Source organism: Amorphotheca resinae (assembly GCF_003019875.1).
Source record: "Amorphotheca resinae ATCC 22711 unplaced genomic scaffold M430scaffold_1, whole genome shotgun sequence".
NCBI lineage: Eukaryota > Fungi > Ascomycota > Leotiomycetes > Helotiales > Amorphothecaceae > Amorphotheca > Amorphotheca resinae.
The window spans coordinates 695,271-708,500 of NW_020194471.1; the positions used below are offsets into that span (position 1 = coordinate 695,271).

The following is a 13,230-nucleotide window of genomic DNA, read 5'->3' on the forward strand; positions in this document are numbered from 1 at the left end:
GGGGGGGGGTGTCTTTTTTCTACCTACAATTCGAATTTATACAGCAAAATACTCCCCTCGTTCATGTTTGTGCTAGGAGCTTCTAGGATCATAGTAGATCTATACAGTAGGAAGGGAACGTAATCCTGGACCCCGAAGAGCAGGCTTATAATCAAACCATCGGAGTGGCAAAGCCGAAACAAGGCATAAAATTGGTTCAAAGGCAGGGTTCAAGTGGAAGGATTCGACTATATCAAGCTTGATCCCAAGGACACAAAAACGACGGGGCTTATAGAAGCAGACAGTGACTTTCTGCTCCTAAACTTCATCCGTGGTTTTTCACGCTCAGTCTAGAGGCAAAGGGAAAAGTGGGGTAACGCATCGAGATACCAAGTCAGGTTAGATCTTTCTAAGGTATTCTCAAGGTAGAGGATAGGATATCAAGGAGTGTGAGTAAGTAATGAGGGGGAGGACATGAGTACCTGGCTTCAGTAGCCGTGCTTGGTTCTTCCCGCATAAGTAGTTGAAGGATTCGAGGAGATATGCAGAGTGCTCAGGTGCTAGGTTAGACAAAAGCGATAAGAGTCTTATCAAGACGCTGGAGATCGATCGACGAGGGGTATTTGAAGATGATGGAGTCTCTCGCATATTTATACCTTATTGGTGCTGAATAGGGGAAATATAAACCGAGTGTGGAGTTTTCAGATGATAGCATCCAACTGGCTTTTCTATAGGTCGATCATTGCTCTGTCTAACTTGCTTGGAGCTGGGTGAGTATGCCCTGAAGCTTGCTATATTCTGCATCATCTTACGATATCCTAGGTGTTAACCCAGCAAGCCTGTAAATGATCATCAAGGGCCTAGGCATGAAATGCCATCATTTTAATTGACGAGGCTGATGTATACCTCAAGCAACGCCTCCCTTGAAAGCAATCTCGACAAGCAAGCAATGGTCGCCGTGTTTCTCTGTGCGCTGAAATGCTCCCGAGGGATAATATTTGTCACGGCGAACCGCATCCTAGGGTTCGATGATGCAACCTAGAGCCGAATCACACTCAACTTGTAGCCCCCAACGCCTGAGCGGCGGAAGGAGACCAGAAAGGGCAGGATTGATCAACCGAACCGTGATCAACGTTATAAGCTCACAGAAAGTGCCAAAGAAGCATTCAAAATGCTAGACTACGACGTAGAGTACGCTGAAGGGAGGATACACAAGTGGCCTGATCGAAATGTTGGAACAGGTGACTGAACGTACACCGCCCACCCTCGCCAGGTCTCACTAAACCGGGATGCGTACGTGAAGTGTTGTAAGCAGCCACCTCAATGGCGGACTTGGAATTCTGGGAGACGTTTGGCCGGAACCCAAGTAAAGGGGAGCCACGTCAATGAAGCACATGAAAACATTATCGAGTTTGTGAAATACCAAGCAGAGCAGCGGAAAAAGGACAAGGAATCGTATGCCAAGTGCCAATCGAGAAGACTACACGCGCGGTACTTTTGACGACTCCGACTTCAAGTCACCGGACTTGTCTCCGTCGCCTATGTCCGTCCTGGGGCTCTCCCGGTCAAAGCCATCCCGGGAGTCCAGATCTCCCTTCCCAGGACACATTCGGGACTTCCCCTGCGCCGTCTCGGGGGAGGAACTGGAATTGTGAAATTGGAATTGGAATCGAGAAGGAAGAGACGAGTTCCAAGACATGGTTACACGAGGTGACGGGGCTCTGGCCATAATGGATAGTCAACCAGGATGTCTGTCGGATGATTGTCGCCGCCGCTGATCAATGAGCAGGAGGAGAGGAAGTGCCAGAAGTGGGCGTCGGGAGAGAGGAACTTGCCAGTCCACTCCGTCGTCATACCAGGACTTGACGATCTTCTTCTAGACCGGCCGTTAGATGTCGGCAGACAGGCATATTACAGTGTGGGGGTTTGGACATAACGACATGTAATATTAATGCTTTTTGGTTGGATAGGAAGATGGAAATAGGTGGGTACAGTAGTAAGGTGGTTGTGAACCTCATGATACCCGAGCTTCGGGAACCACGTGATATCTAGCGAATGAGAAGGCACTAACTTCTTTTCGCTTAGCACCTACACCAAAGTGCCCTCCTGGACCATACTGCACCTCTGTGCCGTAACTCTGGGAGTGTGTTTACTCTGCCAAGTGACAACGCCACCAACACAATTAGCTTCCCCCGCAATGTCAACAGAGCTGTCTTTTCTGTTTCCGCTTGCGGACAAGCGGCCGAGGAGTTCTGGTGGAGCAATGTGTTGCAGTCAAATATCGAAACTTTTGAGCCGGTAGACGGTACCCTGTACGGGTATTCGCCTTTCCGTGAGGTCCAGGTCTTAATTGATGGCCAGCTTGCTGGTGTCCAATGGCCATTCCCTGTGATTTTCACAGGTGGTGTGGTTCCAGGCTTTTGGCGCCCAATTGTCGGTATAGATGCTTTTGATCTGCGAGAGCACGAGATTGATATCACTCCATGGCTACCAGTCCTCTGTGATGGTACGGAGCACACATTCGAAATCAGAGTGGTTGGCATTATCGACGATGGGGAATCCAGCGGGACGCTCAGTGAAACAGTAGGGAGTTCCTGGTATGTGACAGGGAAGATCTTCGTCTGGCTTGACGATGATGCGGCATCAATCACATCAGGCAGAATAGTAGGAGGCCCGATTAGACCTCCTATTATCAGTCTCTCGCAGAAACTGGGGCAGGATTCGACTGGTGCAAATGAGACTTTGGAATACACCGCCAACGTGGAACGCGATATAACCATCTCCTCGGTCGTCACCTCTCAGAAGGGTACCTTTCTCTCCGTTTGGACCCAAACCCTTTCAACCACCAACTATGGTCTGTACACCGCCTACGGTGCCGTTCAGCAAAACAACCAGACCACGAACGGCCTTGACGTATCAACCGGCAGTACCTATTACAAATCCAGCTACACCTACCCTCTCTATTGCAACTCCTCCATCAACGTCCAACCCAACGGCGACTTCTCCATCTCGGGCAACATAATCCGCGCTCTTGACCTCTCCATCCTCGGCGCGTCCATATTCCCCACGGGCCTCTCCCCCTTCTCCGCCCTGCCCCCCAACACCCCTCCCCTCCCCTCCTTCTCCGGCTCCCAGCTCTCCACCACGCAGAACGGCAGCGCGTTCTACTTCGCCAACGCCAGCTCTGGCAGCAGCAGCGGCTTCGGGAGCACGAGCCAAGAATTCAACTTCGTCGGGCTCGCTACTACAGACACGGAACTCTATCATAGAGAAGTCGAAGCGGTGAATCAGACCATAGTTCGGGATTATGAGACGTTGCTTGGAGAGGAGATGGCGAGCTTTGGCGTCCCTGGAGATCTGATCCCCGAGATACAGATGATTGCGGGTGTGACGAGTCCGAAACAGGCGGTTGGTAGAGGACCGGGGATGGTGAAGCAGGTGTTGATCCAGGGCGGTAGAGGAGGAGGCGTCTGAGAGAGGAGTGGATATCCAGCTAGATATATATTTGGTATATATGAATGGATGGATGGATAGATAGATGGATCCTGGGAGATAACAATGCATTTTTAATCTTTCTTCATACACATCTGTTAATTGGAGAGGGCTTGTGGATTGTAAGGATGTTATGTTATTGATGTAGATAATTCCTTTTTTCAGTATATAATTTTTGAGGGGTATGAATGAGGTGAGAAACAGGAACTGCTATTCTACCTACCTACCGACATATCGTTCTTCTTTTGCTATGCTTGGGCTGGGTTTTAGTCTGAACCGGAGAAGCAAGTATTGAATCTAGTCTCAAAGTGGGGTATGATGCACAATCACTTTCACATCAATCAAGCAAAACCGCTCATCTTAGGTGTGATCACTGATAGTATTTCATGATGACCTCCATGAAAAAAATGCCCCGGCCTGATCTGAGCCGTCGTGCAACAAGACCAATGTAACACCGTTCCCCAAGCCGTTTGTCTCTCTCAATCATCAAGTAACCGAAGTTGTGCTCCAACGACGAGATCAAGAGCGTCTACGATCTGGGCTTCTCCTTCTTCTCCTTCCACAGCGCTGACAGACCGACTCCCGAAACCTTGACGACCTTGAATCGCACACCGGGGATATCACCCTTCGCCTTACCCTTGCGACCGAATCCGGCGAGGAGGACTTCGTCGTTCTCGTCGACGAAGTTGAGACAACCGTCGTTGGGCACTGTGTGATGGATCTTTCGTTAGCCACCTTTCTTTCTCCACGCCCCCAACGAAAACCCCTCATGCCCTCCCATAGTGCACAATCTCTCGATCAACCGCAAACCCGAGGAGGGGAAAAGAAATGGGGGACGTACCGAAAGCAGTGACCTTCTTTCCGTTCTTGATCAATTGCACCCTGACGCACTTTCGGATAGCGGAGTTGGGCTGCTTGGCCTCGACACCGACCTTCTCGAGGACGATGCCCTTGGCGTGGGAGGAACCTCCGAAGGGCGAGGACTTGAAGGCCGTTCCCAGGGCACGCTTCTTGTATGACAGATCGGCCCAGCGCTGCTCGCGGCGGTGGTTTTGCAGCTTGCGGGCGGCGTTGAGACCACGGGGCTTTCCTTTACCCATGATTGCTGCAGAAGAAGATCACCAGTTAGAAATTTTTGTCTGATTCTGAGGATTTGGAAGTGCTGCTGTGTTTTCGTGTGTGTGATGAGAGTGGATGAGTGGTGGTGATGGGAACGTACCGGTTTATGGCGAAAATGGGTCCTAGATAAGTTTTGTCGTGGTGGTTGTCGTCGAGAATTCAATGTCTGAAATTTGGAAAATGGGCTCTTGGTGCGATTTCGACAAGCTAAGCGAGAAGCCCTGCCACCAATTTGTTGCCTCATATTAATGCCTCAGGATTGGCATCTCGGCTTTTAGTTTCGCCGGTGCCGAGAGAGCTCCCCTCCCTACCTACCTACTTTACATGTAAGCTACGGAGATAGCCACCTACAGCCTGGTCCGCAATCCTCCAACAACTATGCAAGCATGCCTCCATCACCAACAGGGAAGTCTGGTAAAGGAGTGTCACGAGAGCCCCCGCCGTCTCTCTTCCTAGGCCCGCCATCCCAAAATGCCTCCCATGTCTCAATCCCCGGCGGCACTCTCACTCAGCCGCCTACGAATACATCGACTCTGAGCCCCTCCCGCGTGCCTCTCACCCGCCAGCTCTCCTCCCTCTCGACACGCCTGCCCGCGCGGAACAACGTAGACGGCCAACCCGACAGCGGCGTCGCCGGCTCGCTGCCGCGGTCCGGCTCGCGGCAGAAGCAGGAGTCAGAGGTCAAGAAGCAGGCCGATCGCACCGATGCGCTGTGGGCCGAGATGCAGAGCACGCTGGAGGAGGTAGAGCTGAGCGCGACCAACGGGGCGCATGTCTTCGGGCCCGAGCATAGCAAGGCGCTGGATGAACTGCGAGCGGCGCAGATCCAGTTGGCGCAGGCGTGGGCGAGGAGCGAGGCGGACGATGTGGTGGAGAGCGCGGATAAGGAGAGTAAGGGGGTAGGGTCGAGGATTGGGGGCGGAATGCTGGATACGCTGGGTGTGGAGGGGGGGAAGGCGAGCACGGCGGCGAGTGCGACGGGGAGTAGTGGGATTGCGGCGGCGGAGAGGATGAGTAGTAAGTTGGCGGAGGAGACGGAGTCGGATATCCTGCTGGCGAGGAAGAGGAGGGAGGCCAATGATAGGTATTTCCAGAGAGTGAATGATGGGGTGTTGAATGTGGTTGCGAAGTTGGAGGATGTGGCTGGTGCGATGCAGCTCGTTGAGCGGGAGAGCCGGGATATATGGGGAGAAGATGAAAGCGCAACCGCAAGCCTGAGTGGAGGATGATTTGTGAGCATGCTGGGTCATCTTTCTCTTATTCTGAGTATTAGCGATGGCGTTGGCATTCATGGGACTTGGGCGCATCAGGTGGAAATGGTTGGCATGACTCGATATTCTGTATTATATGTATCTCATTGTTGTACTGCAAATACGCAGATTGGCCGCTGATTCCGGGTATCGTTCTGCATTCTGCATTCTGCATTGCGCACTCCAAGCAGTCATCCCTGAGCCTCTGATATCAAACGGCCTTCCTCCACTTCATACAGTAGCTCCCGCCCAACTCCAAAACGCCCTGCCCATTTTATGATTCCCCTCCACTCCCTTGAATTTCAGTTGCCCATGGTGAGAGAAACCTGCGCCAATTAGTATGCGGATATGCAAAAGACAGATATACTTCAAGGTAGACTGACAGCCATCAAAACACAGCATACACTTATGTAGGGACTTAATCGCTCCCCTACCCTCGCGCACTTCCAGAAAACACCGGTAAAAGCCCTGCAGATCGCTATGAGATTGTATACGTCGCGGAGGGCCAATTGGACCTACCCATCCTTATTTCTGTCCATGATACCCGGGAAGAGCTGGTGGATGTACGTGCTCGTACAAATGAGGAGCAGGAGGCAGAGCAAGGCTGAAGTGAAATTGAAGAGGGCAGACTATATAGAAGTTAGCAATGTAACAAGGGTTTAGCAGCAGCTATGTAGATAGAACAGATCACTTTACCATTGTGTTTACTCTTGTGTGAGAAGTGAGGAGTGGTTCCGGGATTGCCTATTGACAGGAGGTCTGGAAGACAACTTTCCATTAGGTGACAGTGAATGGCACGTGAGTCTGATCGGCGGTTATAAATACCGACCACCGGGAAAACTTCGGGACTCTCCTCACCCGCCACACTAGACCAGCCCCAGCAACGAAAGATGGCAGATGCCGCAACTCCCTCTCCGAGGATCATTAGGAGAGTCCATTTCAACGAGAACCCAGCGAGTCGCATCATCACCATTTCTCCACCACCAGGGCCGAGAATCCTCATCCGCATAACGCCTGAAGAGGAAAGACCTTCGCCATCAGCTTGTGGGAGTGCCTCCATTACTTCACGACGTGCAAAACCAGTGGTCAAACTTAAGGTACCTAAGGTGAGGTATCTAAGGATACAGCTCACCCTCGCCTTTTGCGGACGAGGAACTAGACGAAGACGAATCTCCCTGCGAAGAATCTTCAGACGAAGAGGAAAATCTTGAACAAGAGGATAATTCAGAGGAAGAAAAGCTATAACACAAGGATATTCGGGCGAAGAGAATCTTCCTGAACAAGAGACATGGAACCGAGAGCACGCATTGGACGCAATCGAGGACAGCAGAGCTTCTCAGATCAAGAGCGTGAGTTTGTGCACTTTAAAATACCTACTCATACTAATTTCTCTTCCCAGTCCAGCATTTCTTATACGCCCATGGCGACGTACCTCACTCGCTTGATACAACAAAACGCGTCCTTGACGAGCTCCTCACCGACTTCATCACCGAGCTCTGCTTCGAAGCGCACCGCTCCGCCCAGCTCGCCGGCCGCCAAAAGATTAAGATCGACGATGTCCGATTTGCCTGCCGCAAGAACCCGCTCTACCTAGGCAAGATCCAAGAGATGCAGGAGAAGAAAGATGAAATCGACAGGGCGAGGAAGACGTTAGATGTCAACGACGACAAGATCACGAAGTCCAATGTCAAGGCTCTGGAAGAGGAACCTCTGGGCGACGCCGACGATGATATGGATATGGATACTCGGACTATTGGAGGCAAGAGTAGTGTTGGTGGCAGATGATTTCCTTGGTTACGACGGCTCCTCAAGAGGAGCGCTAGTGCATGGTTTTATGAGGTTATGTTTGGTATCATCTCTTTTAAAGTGGCATATGGAAGGCGTTTATGGACGATACCCCCGGCCGCAACCACGTATGTTCTCATAGATTGCAATGGATTTTCCGGTTTCTCAGAGTGGCTTGATTATCGTGCACTTGGGCAATGCACAACTGGAAGAACGGAGAGCGGAGATCAAGAATATACCAATCACTGAAATCTTCCGATAATGCGATTGTGTTTTGATCCATTAGAGGAAGTCAACTCTCCAACAAAACACGGGCAAAAATCCAGGAAGTTACGATGCCCTGCATCTTGGTTTTCGTGGTGCTTATGGTAAGAAAAGAGCGCCGAGTTGGAGATTCCAACACTTTGAATCGCAGCATCTCGGATGTATTTGATACTTCCCAAGGATGCAACATAGCGAGAGCGGAGCAGAGGGGTCGATAGATGGATACATGTGTATCTCTCCTCACCTGTCAGGATCTAGACCGATATATCCTTGTCTTCTATTACACTTACTGTCGTGACATCTAGGACAACGTCTACTGGTGGGTTCTATTATTCCGAATACACGAAAATTGATATACTGCATTTCTTTTTCTTTTCACGATCCAAGGACTTATGAATACTTTCTATTTCGATGGATGGTCTAGCCACCAAAATGGAGGGCTGTTGAAAATCGACCTAATCTACCTTGTAAGTTGTGACATCTATGTACATGTATGTAAGTGGTCACTCACTGGGTCTAGTCTGGCCTGGCCACTGGGCGGGCACGCCCCCCCACCCTCCAAGGTGCCATCCCCGCTGACTTATAACAACTTATAAATCCCACTTTTCCCCCACCACCAGCACCGGCCCGCACCTCCATATCATCATCATAGAACAGTCATTACTGCGAGCAAAAAGCCTTTGTATCTGGGGCCGTATTCCCCCCTACAGCCAGAGACCTAAACCCCCTCTTGCTTGCCATGAATCCCGATGGCCATGTCTCCCACCGTCCGGACCCCCCAGACCTCGACGCTCAAGCCCAACGTAGATGATGAGCATCTTCCAGAACCGCTCCACAATGCCCCCAGTAACTTCGACCTCGCCCTCAACGGCGGCACGAACCGGACCTTCCTGTCGCCCGACCCAGCGAAAGCAGTGGATGTGGGACTGCTCGACCCCGAGGCTTTCAGGAGAGCGTCGATCAGTACGATTTCGTCCTTGGGGGTCCCGTCGCGGGGCGCCTCGCCTTGCCCTCGGGCTGCGCCGGCCGATGACAGGACGTGGCGGCGCTCGGCGAGGCTTCTGTGGGAGCGCAATCAGGGATTGCTTTTGGTTTCCATCTCGCAGCTGTTTGGCGCCTTGATGAATGTCACGACTAGGCTGCTGGAGCTCGAGGGCGAAGGCATGCATCCGTTCCAGGTACTGTTTGCGAGGATGCTGCTCACGTCCATCTTCTGCTGTGCGTGGATGTGGTGGAAGAAAGTTCCGGATTTCCCATTGGGGGCGAAGGGGGTTCGAGGGCTGCTGGTGGCCAGAGGTTTAACTGGGTTCTTTGGGATCTGGGGCATGTATTATTCGTTGCTGTACCTGCCAGTCGCGGATGCAGTCGTGCTGACGTTCCTGGCCCCGTCCGTGGCGAGTTATGGCTGCTATTTGTTCCTCCGCGAGCCCTTCCCTCGATCCGCTAGATACGCCTCCCTTATCTCGCTATTGGGCGTCCTCCTGATAGCCCGACCTACCTCGTTCTTCTCCTCGTCTACGCCCCCTACAACAGAGACGAGCACTTCGTCTTCGTATGATGGGGACTTTCCTACCCCCACACCTGGCCAGCGCCTTTCTGCTGTCGCGGTAGCCATGCTGGGCGTGCTGGGCTCCGCAGGAGCATATACCTCCATACGCTGGATCGGCAACCGCACCCATGCGCTGATATCTGTAAACTATTTTGCCGTATGGTGTACCATCGTCTCCACGCTCGCTCTTACCCTCTCCCGACCCCTGCACATTTCCTCACTGCACTTCGCCCTCCCCAACGGCGTACGCCAGTGGAGCATGCTCATCTTCCTCGGGATCTGCGGCTTCGTCATGCAGTTCCTGCTCACGAAGGGGCTGGCTGTCGGGGACCGCGGGGACGGGGCCAGAGCCACGAATATGATTTACCTCAACATGATTTTTGCGCTGGCGTTGGATAAGTTGATTTTTGGGCAGAGTCCAGGGTGGTGGAGTTTGGCGGGCAGCGGGCTGATTCTGGGAAGTGCGGTGTATGTTGCTGTGCAGAAACAGCAAAGTGCTGCCTTAGATGAAGAAGGAAGTGTTGCTGGAAGTGGGATTGAAGAGGAAGAGATAGGTATGCTGAGTGAGAGAGGTCGAGGGGAAAATAGGTCAGACGAGGAAACAGTTTAGGAACCGGGCGTTATTCAGACTTGAACTTTTGCGGCGCAACCAGGTTTTTGGAACTGAGGGACCTTTTTGGATGTGGCATTTGAGCATAGGTAGGAGCTTAGGAAATGGTAAGACCATATTTTCAGGAGTAGTATCTAGAGGTAGAAACGCATGAATGGAAAGAAATTCACCTTACCTTTACAACAGGGTACCGTCTATTCAACGATACGAAAGAATATGGCTGAATAGATATGAATAATCTCACCGCTGTGCCCCCTTTCCCCGTTTTCAGCACCCTCCTAGATCCGAAGAGGGGGACTACAGGATTTGGGAAAGGTGCTCCCAGGCAGCAGCAGGTATAATCAGGTAGTTCCTGGCAGGATGGGGACGATGTCGCACACAGGAAGTCCACGATCTTGGTTTTGAATGATGATACATCGATAAGTCATAGAAGAGACATCTACCAGAACTGTCTGGGTTCTTATTTCACATCCATCTAATAAAGCGGTGATCTATACAGCTTTTGTGGATGACGGTATTGTCAATGAGGCATTCTTCCCTGATTTTCAGAGGGGGTCTCGCTGAACTCTCAGACGAAGATGAGTAGAGCCTTCTTCAGTAAGGAAATGGATGTGCGCGCTGGAGAAACTGCTGGCAATAAAAGATGATGAAAGATATGCTTCTAGAGGGTAGCTGACTTGAGACATGAAGACAAAGGGCGGTTAGATCTGGAAAACGGGACGGGAGACGGGACGGAAACGGGACGACCCCATGAACTAATATAAATAGAGCGGGAGAAAACTATCTCACTTATGCATTTTCATGAAGCATCGGCAGCGATATATGGCGGTGAGAGACTCAGGGGAAATCGGGAGGCTGCGGGGGTCTCTAGACAAGCCTCGGTATGTACAAGTCGAAGCCACAGAGCCAAGCCGGCAATGATGTGATGCTAAATGTTAAAAGCTGGAGAATTGGGGAAAGACAGCGTGGTGATAGGCTCGATTCAGATACCAGTATCTAGCCGATATTATAGTCCTGGCGAGAGTAAGACCTCGCAGGAGAAGGCGGGACGAAGCCAGGACTACTGACTCACGGCCCGCAACTCTAGGGGTAGAACTGCGTGACTTCTTGAGGCTGATGATCTGAAGGCGGAAGAGCCATCGCAAACCATTGATTTGATGTTCCTCCCAAGGCGTCCCGGCGGGTAGCTCTCCCCGGGGTTCCTCGAGGTTGAGGTCTCTCGACTGGAAAATGAGGCGACTTGGAAACTGGGAGTGGCCGGGGTGGCACGTGATACGGACATGTGGCTGCGCAGGGCATCCCACCGCAATCTCTTTTCGTCCGCCTCATTTTCCCGGCTCTCTTTTTCTTATTTCCAGTGTTGCAAACTTGCAGCGTTGGGCCTCTTTGCTTCCAGTTTAGGTACTTGAGCAAATTCTGCACAGCGCGCGCTACTGCTACTGCACACGTTGTGTCAAACTCTGATTGTTGCATGTAGAGCCCAAAAGGCAAAGACGGCAAGCGGTACGAGTAATGGCCCCGGGTGCAGCGCTGTACCTCAGTACCTGACCCTGCGGAGTGTACGCTGTATAGTCGGTGGACCCGCCAGTCTGGGACCAATAATGTACCTGCTTACGGAGTATTCCCTCGACCCTCTCTGAGTCTCTCAGACGCTCATAGAGATTCGGGTGTCCCAGATTTCCCAATCCATCCGCTTGGCGAGAGGCAAGGAGGCAGGAGGCGCGAGGGACTTCAAAGATGTGATCAAGCAGGATCTGTTTGCTTGCAAGGCCGTAAATGCTCCAATCATCAATGGCAGAGCTCGATATATACCTTTCAGTGTTGACATACAAGCCGGGCGGCTTGATGCCGCCGACGGCAGGCCCTTCGAGGGACGTACGACGTACAGTGCACACTACACTGGTGGTCTGCGGTTCCTGTGAGAGGTGAGATATAAGCGCGGGATTCTCCCTCGTGGGCCGTGGCATTCTTGGAGCCCGAGGGCTAGATCCATAGTGGGGACGTGGCCAGCGTGGTCGTTCAAAGACTTCGAGTCTCGTAAACCCGCATTCCATGCCGTGGCTGCTTGCAGGCCATCGTGTATCTGCATCGGCAATATAGACAGAAGAAAAATGGGCCAGCAATCCTTTTGCTGAGAACTGGCAAGCCGAACCCCAGACGAAGATCTAAAGACCGGGCCCAGCGCAGAGAGACGGCCCACCCCCTTTATACGGAGGATATAATAGTTTGGTGAGCGCGGTAGCTGGTCATGGGTCGTGAGAGCTTCAAGAGCTTGAAATAGTACATCGCGGCCCACACGATTGAGCTCGGCCCACACGATTGAGCTGGGCGCGCACCAGGGCCACGGTCTACAGGGCCGCCAGGTCCACAGCAAACGAGTAGATCGAGAGCCGCGGCCCACCGCCAACCGCCATCCGTCAGGGGAGCAAGGGGAGCAAGGGGACAAGGGCCCAAGGGAGACAAGAATCAGGAATCAGGATACCGGGACACGACTGACAAAATCCCGGGAGAATGAGGCGGTTGGATCCCTGGAAGTCGGAGGTACCCTCGGGTTGAGGCTTTGGAAGTTTGGAGTTTGGGCGAGCATGCGAACGTCTGTCTGTGGTCTTACCGTCCTCCCGTCCTACCTACCGCCTTACATGTACAGGAAGGACGGCTGCGTGCTACATCATACATGATCCAGCTGGCCCCGACGATCCGCACCGGTATCCTGAATCATGCATTGAGTGACGAGGCTGGTGGTTGACCAGCTGGTAGCCATTATATTCCTGTGAGGTTGTAAGCTGGTGAGACTCACGAGAGATGGACTGGTAACAATACGTCGTAACAATCTGAGATATGTTCAGAAGGGATAATAGCGATACGTAAGGCATGGGGTAGCAGGAGCAAAGGCAAAATAAGCAAAATAGGGGGGGGAGGTGAGAATGCGCCTCAACCTTGAGCGGTTCACGCATCGCCAATCAACAACCCCCCTCGATTCTTGGACAGCGGACGTAGCATTTCATACAGAACTAACCACCATTTCCTCCTCTTTCGCCTCTTCCGGCCGGTGGGGGCACGTCCATAAGTCGTGCACACCTTTTACCCATTTTATATTGATTACATTACTACCTACTACCTAGGTACCTACTCTAGACTTATTAGGGAGACGGTAGAACCCTACCGACGCTATGGAGACGGGT

The 13,230-nt window shown here is 52.1% G+C and overlaps 7 protein-coding genes across 7 annotated transcripts; 4 read left to right on the plus strand and 3 right to left on the minus strand.

Annotated features, from left to right (window-relative positions):
• Positions 1-1,436: 1,436 nt before the first annotated feature.
• On the plus strand, positions 1,437-3,835 carry M430DRAFT_268514 (hypothetical protein; the record flags this gene model as incomplete). The annotated part of the gene is made up of 2 exons (XM_024865459.1): positions 1,437-1,522; positions 2,124-3,835. 2 exons carry the CDS (start codon positions 1,437-1,439, stop codon positions 3,451-3,453), a joined length of 1,416 nt encoding a protein of 471 aa, XP_024724816.1. The 3' UTR covers positions 3,454-3,835.
• A 165-nt stretch (positions 3,836-4,000) lies between these two features.
• Positions 4,001-4,729, minus strand: M430DRAFT_130665 (hypothetical protein; the record flags this gene model as incomplete). The annotated part of the gene is made up of 2 exons (XM_024862153.1): positions 4,313-4,729; positions 4,001-4,179 (listed from the first exon to the last, which is right to left on the minus strand). Exons 1-2 carry the CDS (start codon positions 4,569-4,571, stop codon positions 4,001-4,003), a joined length of 438 nt encoding a protein of 145 aa, XP_024724817.1. The 5' UTR covers positions 4,572-4,729.
• A 78-nt stretch (positions 4,730-4,807) lies between these two features.
• On the plus strand, positions 4,808-5,980 carry M430DRAFT_152383 (hypothetical protein). Its single transcript, XM_024863205.1, has one exon. It carries the CDS (start codon positions 4,977-4,979, stop codon positions 5,817-5,819), a length of 843 nt encoding a protein of 280 aa, XP_024724818.1. The 5' UTR covers positions 4,808-4,976; the 3' UTR covers positions 5,820-5,980.
• Positions 5,981-6,142: 162 nt separating this feature from the next.
• Positions 6,143-6,900, minus strand: M430DRAFT_14576 (hypothetical protein; the record flags this gene model as incomplete). The annotated part of the gene is made up of 4 exons (XM_024862969.1): positions 6,143-6,166; positions 6,224-6,308; positions 6,360-6,469; positions 6,532-6,900. The coding sequence occupies 4 exons, from the start codon at positions 6,898-6,900 to the stop codon at positions 6,143-6,145; spliced, it is 588 nt and encodes a 195-aa protein (XP_024724819.1).
• A 228-nt stretch (positions 6,901-7,128) lies between these two features.
• M430DRAFT_93493 (hypothetical protein) lies at positions 7,129-7,625 on the plus strand (the record flags this gene model as incomplete). Its single annotated transcript, XM_024869779.1, has 2 exons — positions 7,129-7,189; positions 7,240-7,625. The coding sequence occupies 2 exons, from the start codon at positions 7,129-7,131 to the stop codon at positions 7,623-7,625; spliced, it is 447 nt and encodes a 148-aa protein (XP_024724820.1).
• Positions 7,626-8,935: 1,310 nt separating this feature from the next.
• On the plus strand, positions 8,936-10,039 carry M430DRAFT_71744 (hypothetical protein; the record flags this gene model as incomplete). Its single annotated transcript, XM_024869517.1, has 1 exon — positions 8,936-10,039. A coding segment is annotated over one exon (1,104 nt), but the record flags the coding sequence as incomplete, so codon positions are not given.
• A 1,092-nt stretch (positions 10,040-11,131) lies between these two features.
• Positions 11,132-12,406, minus strand: M430DRAFT_268525 (hypothetical protein; the record flags this gene model as incomplete). The annotated part of the gene is made up of 2 exons (XM_024865460.1): positions 11,656-12,406; positions 11,132-11,578 (listed from the first exon to the last, which is right to left on the minus strand). Exons 1-2 carry the CDS (start codon positions 12,100-12,102, stop codon positions 11,132-11,134), a joined length of 894 nt encoding a protein of 297 aa, XP_024724822.1. The 5' UTR covers positions 12,103-12,406.
• Positions 12,407-13,230: the final 824 nt, after the last annotated feature.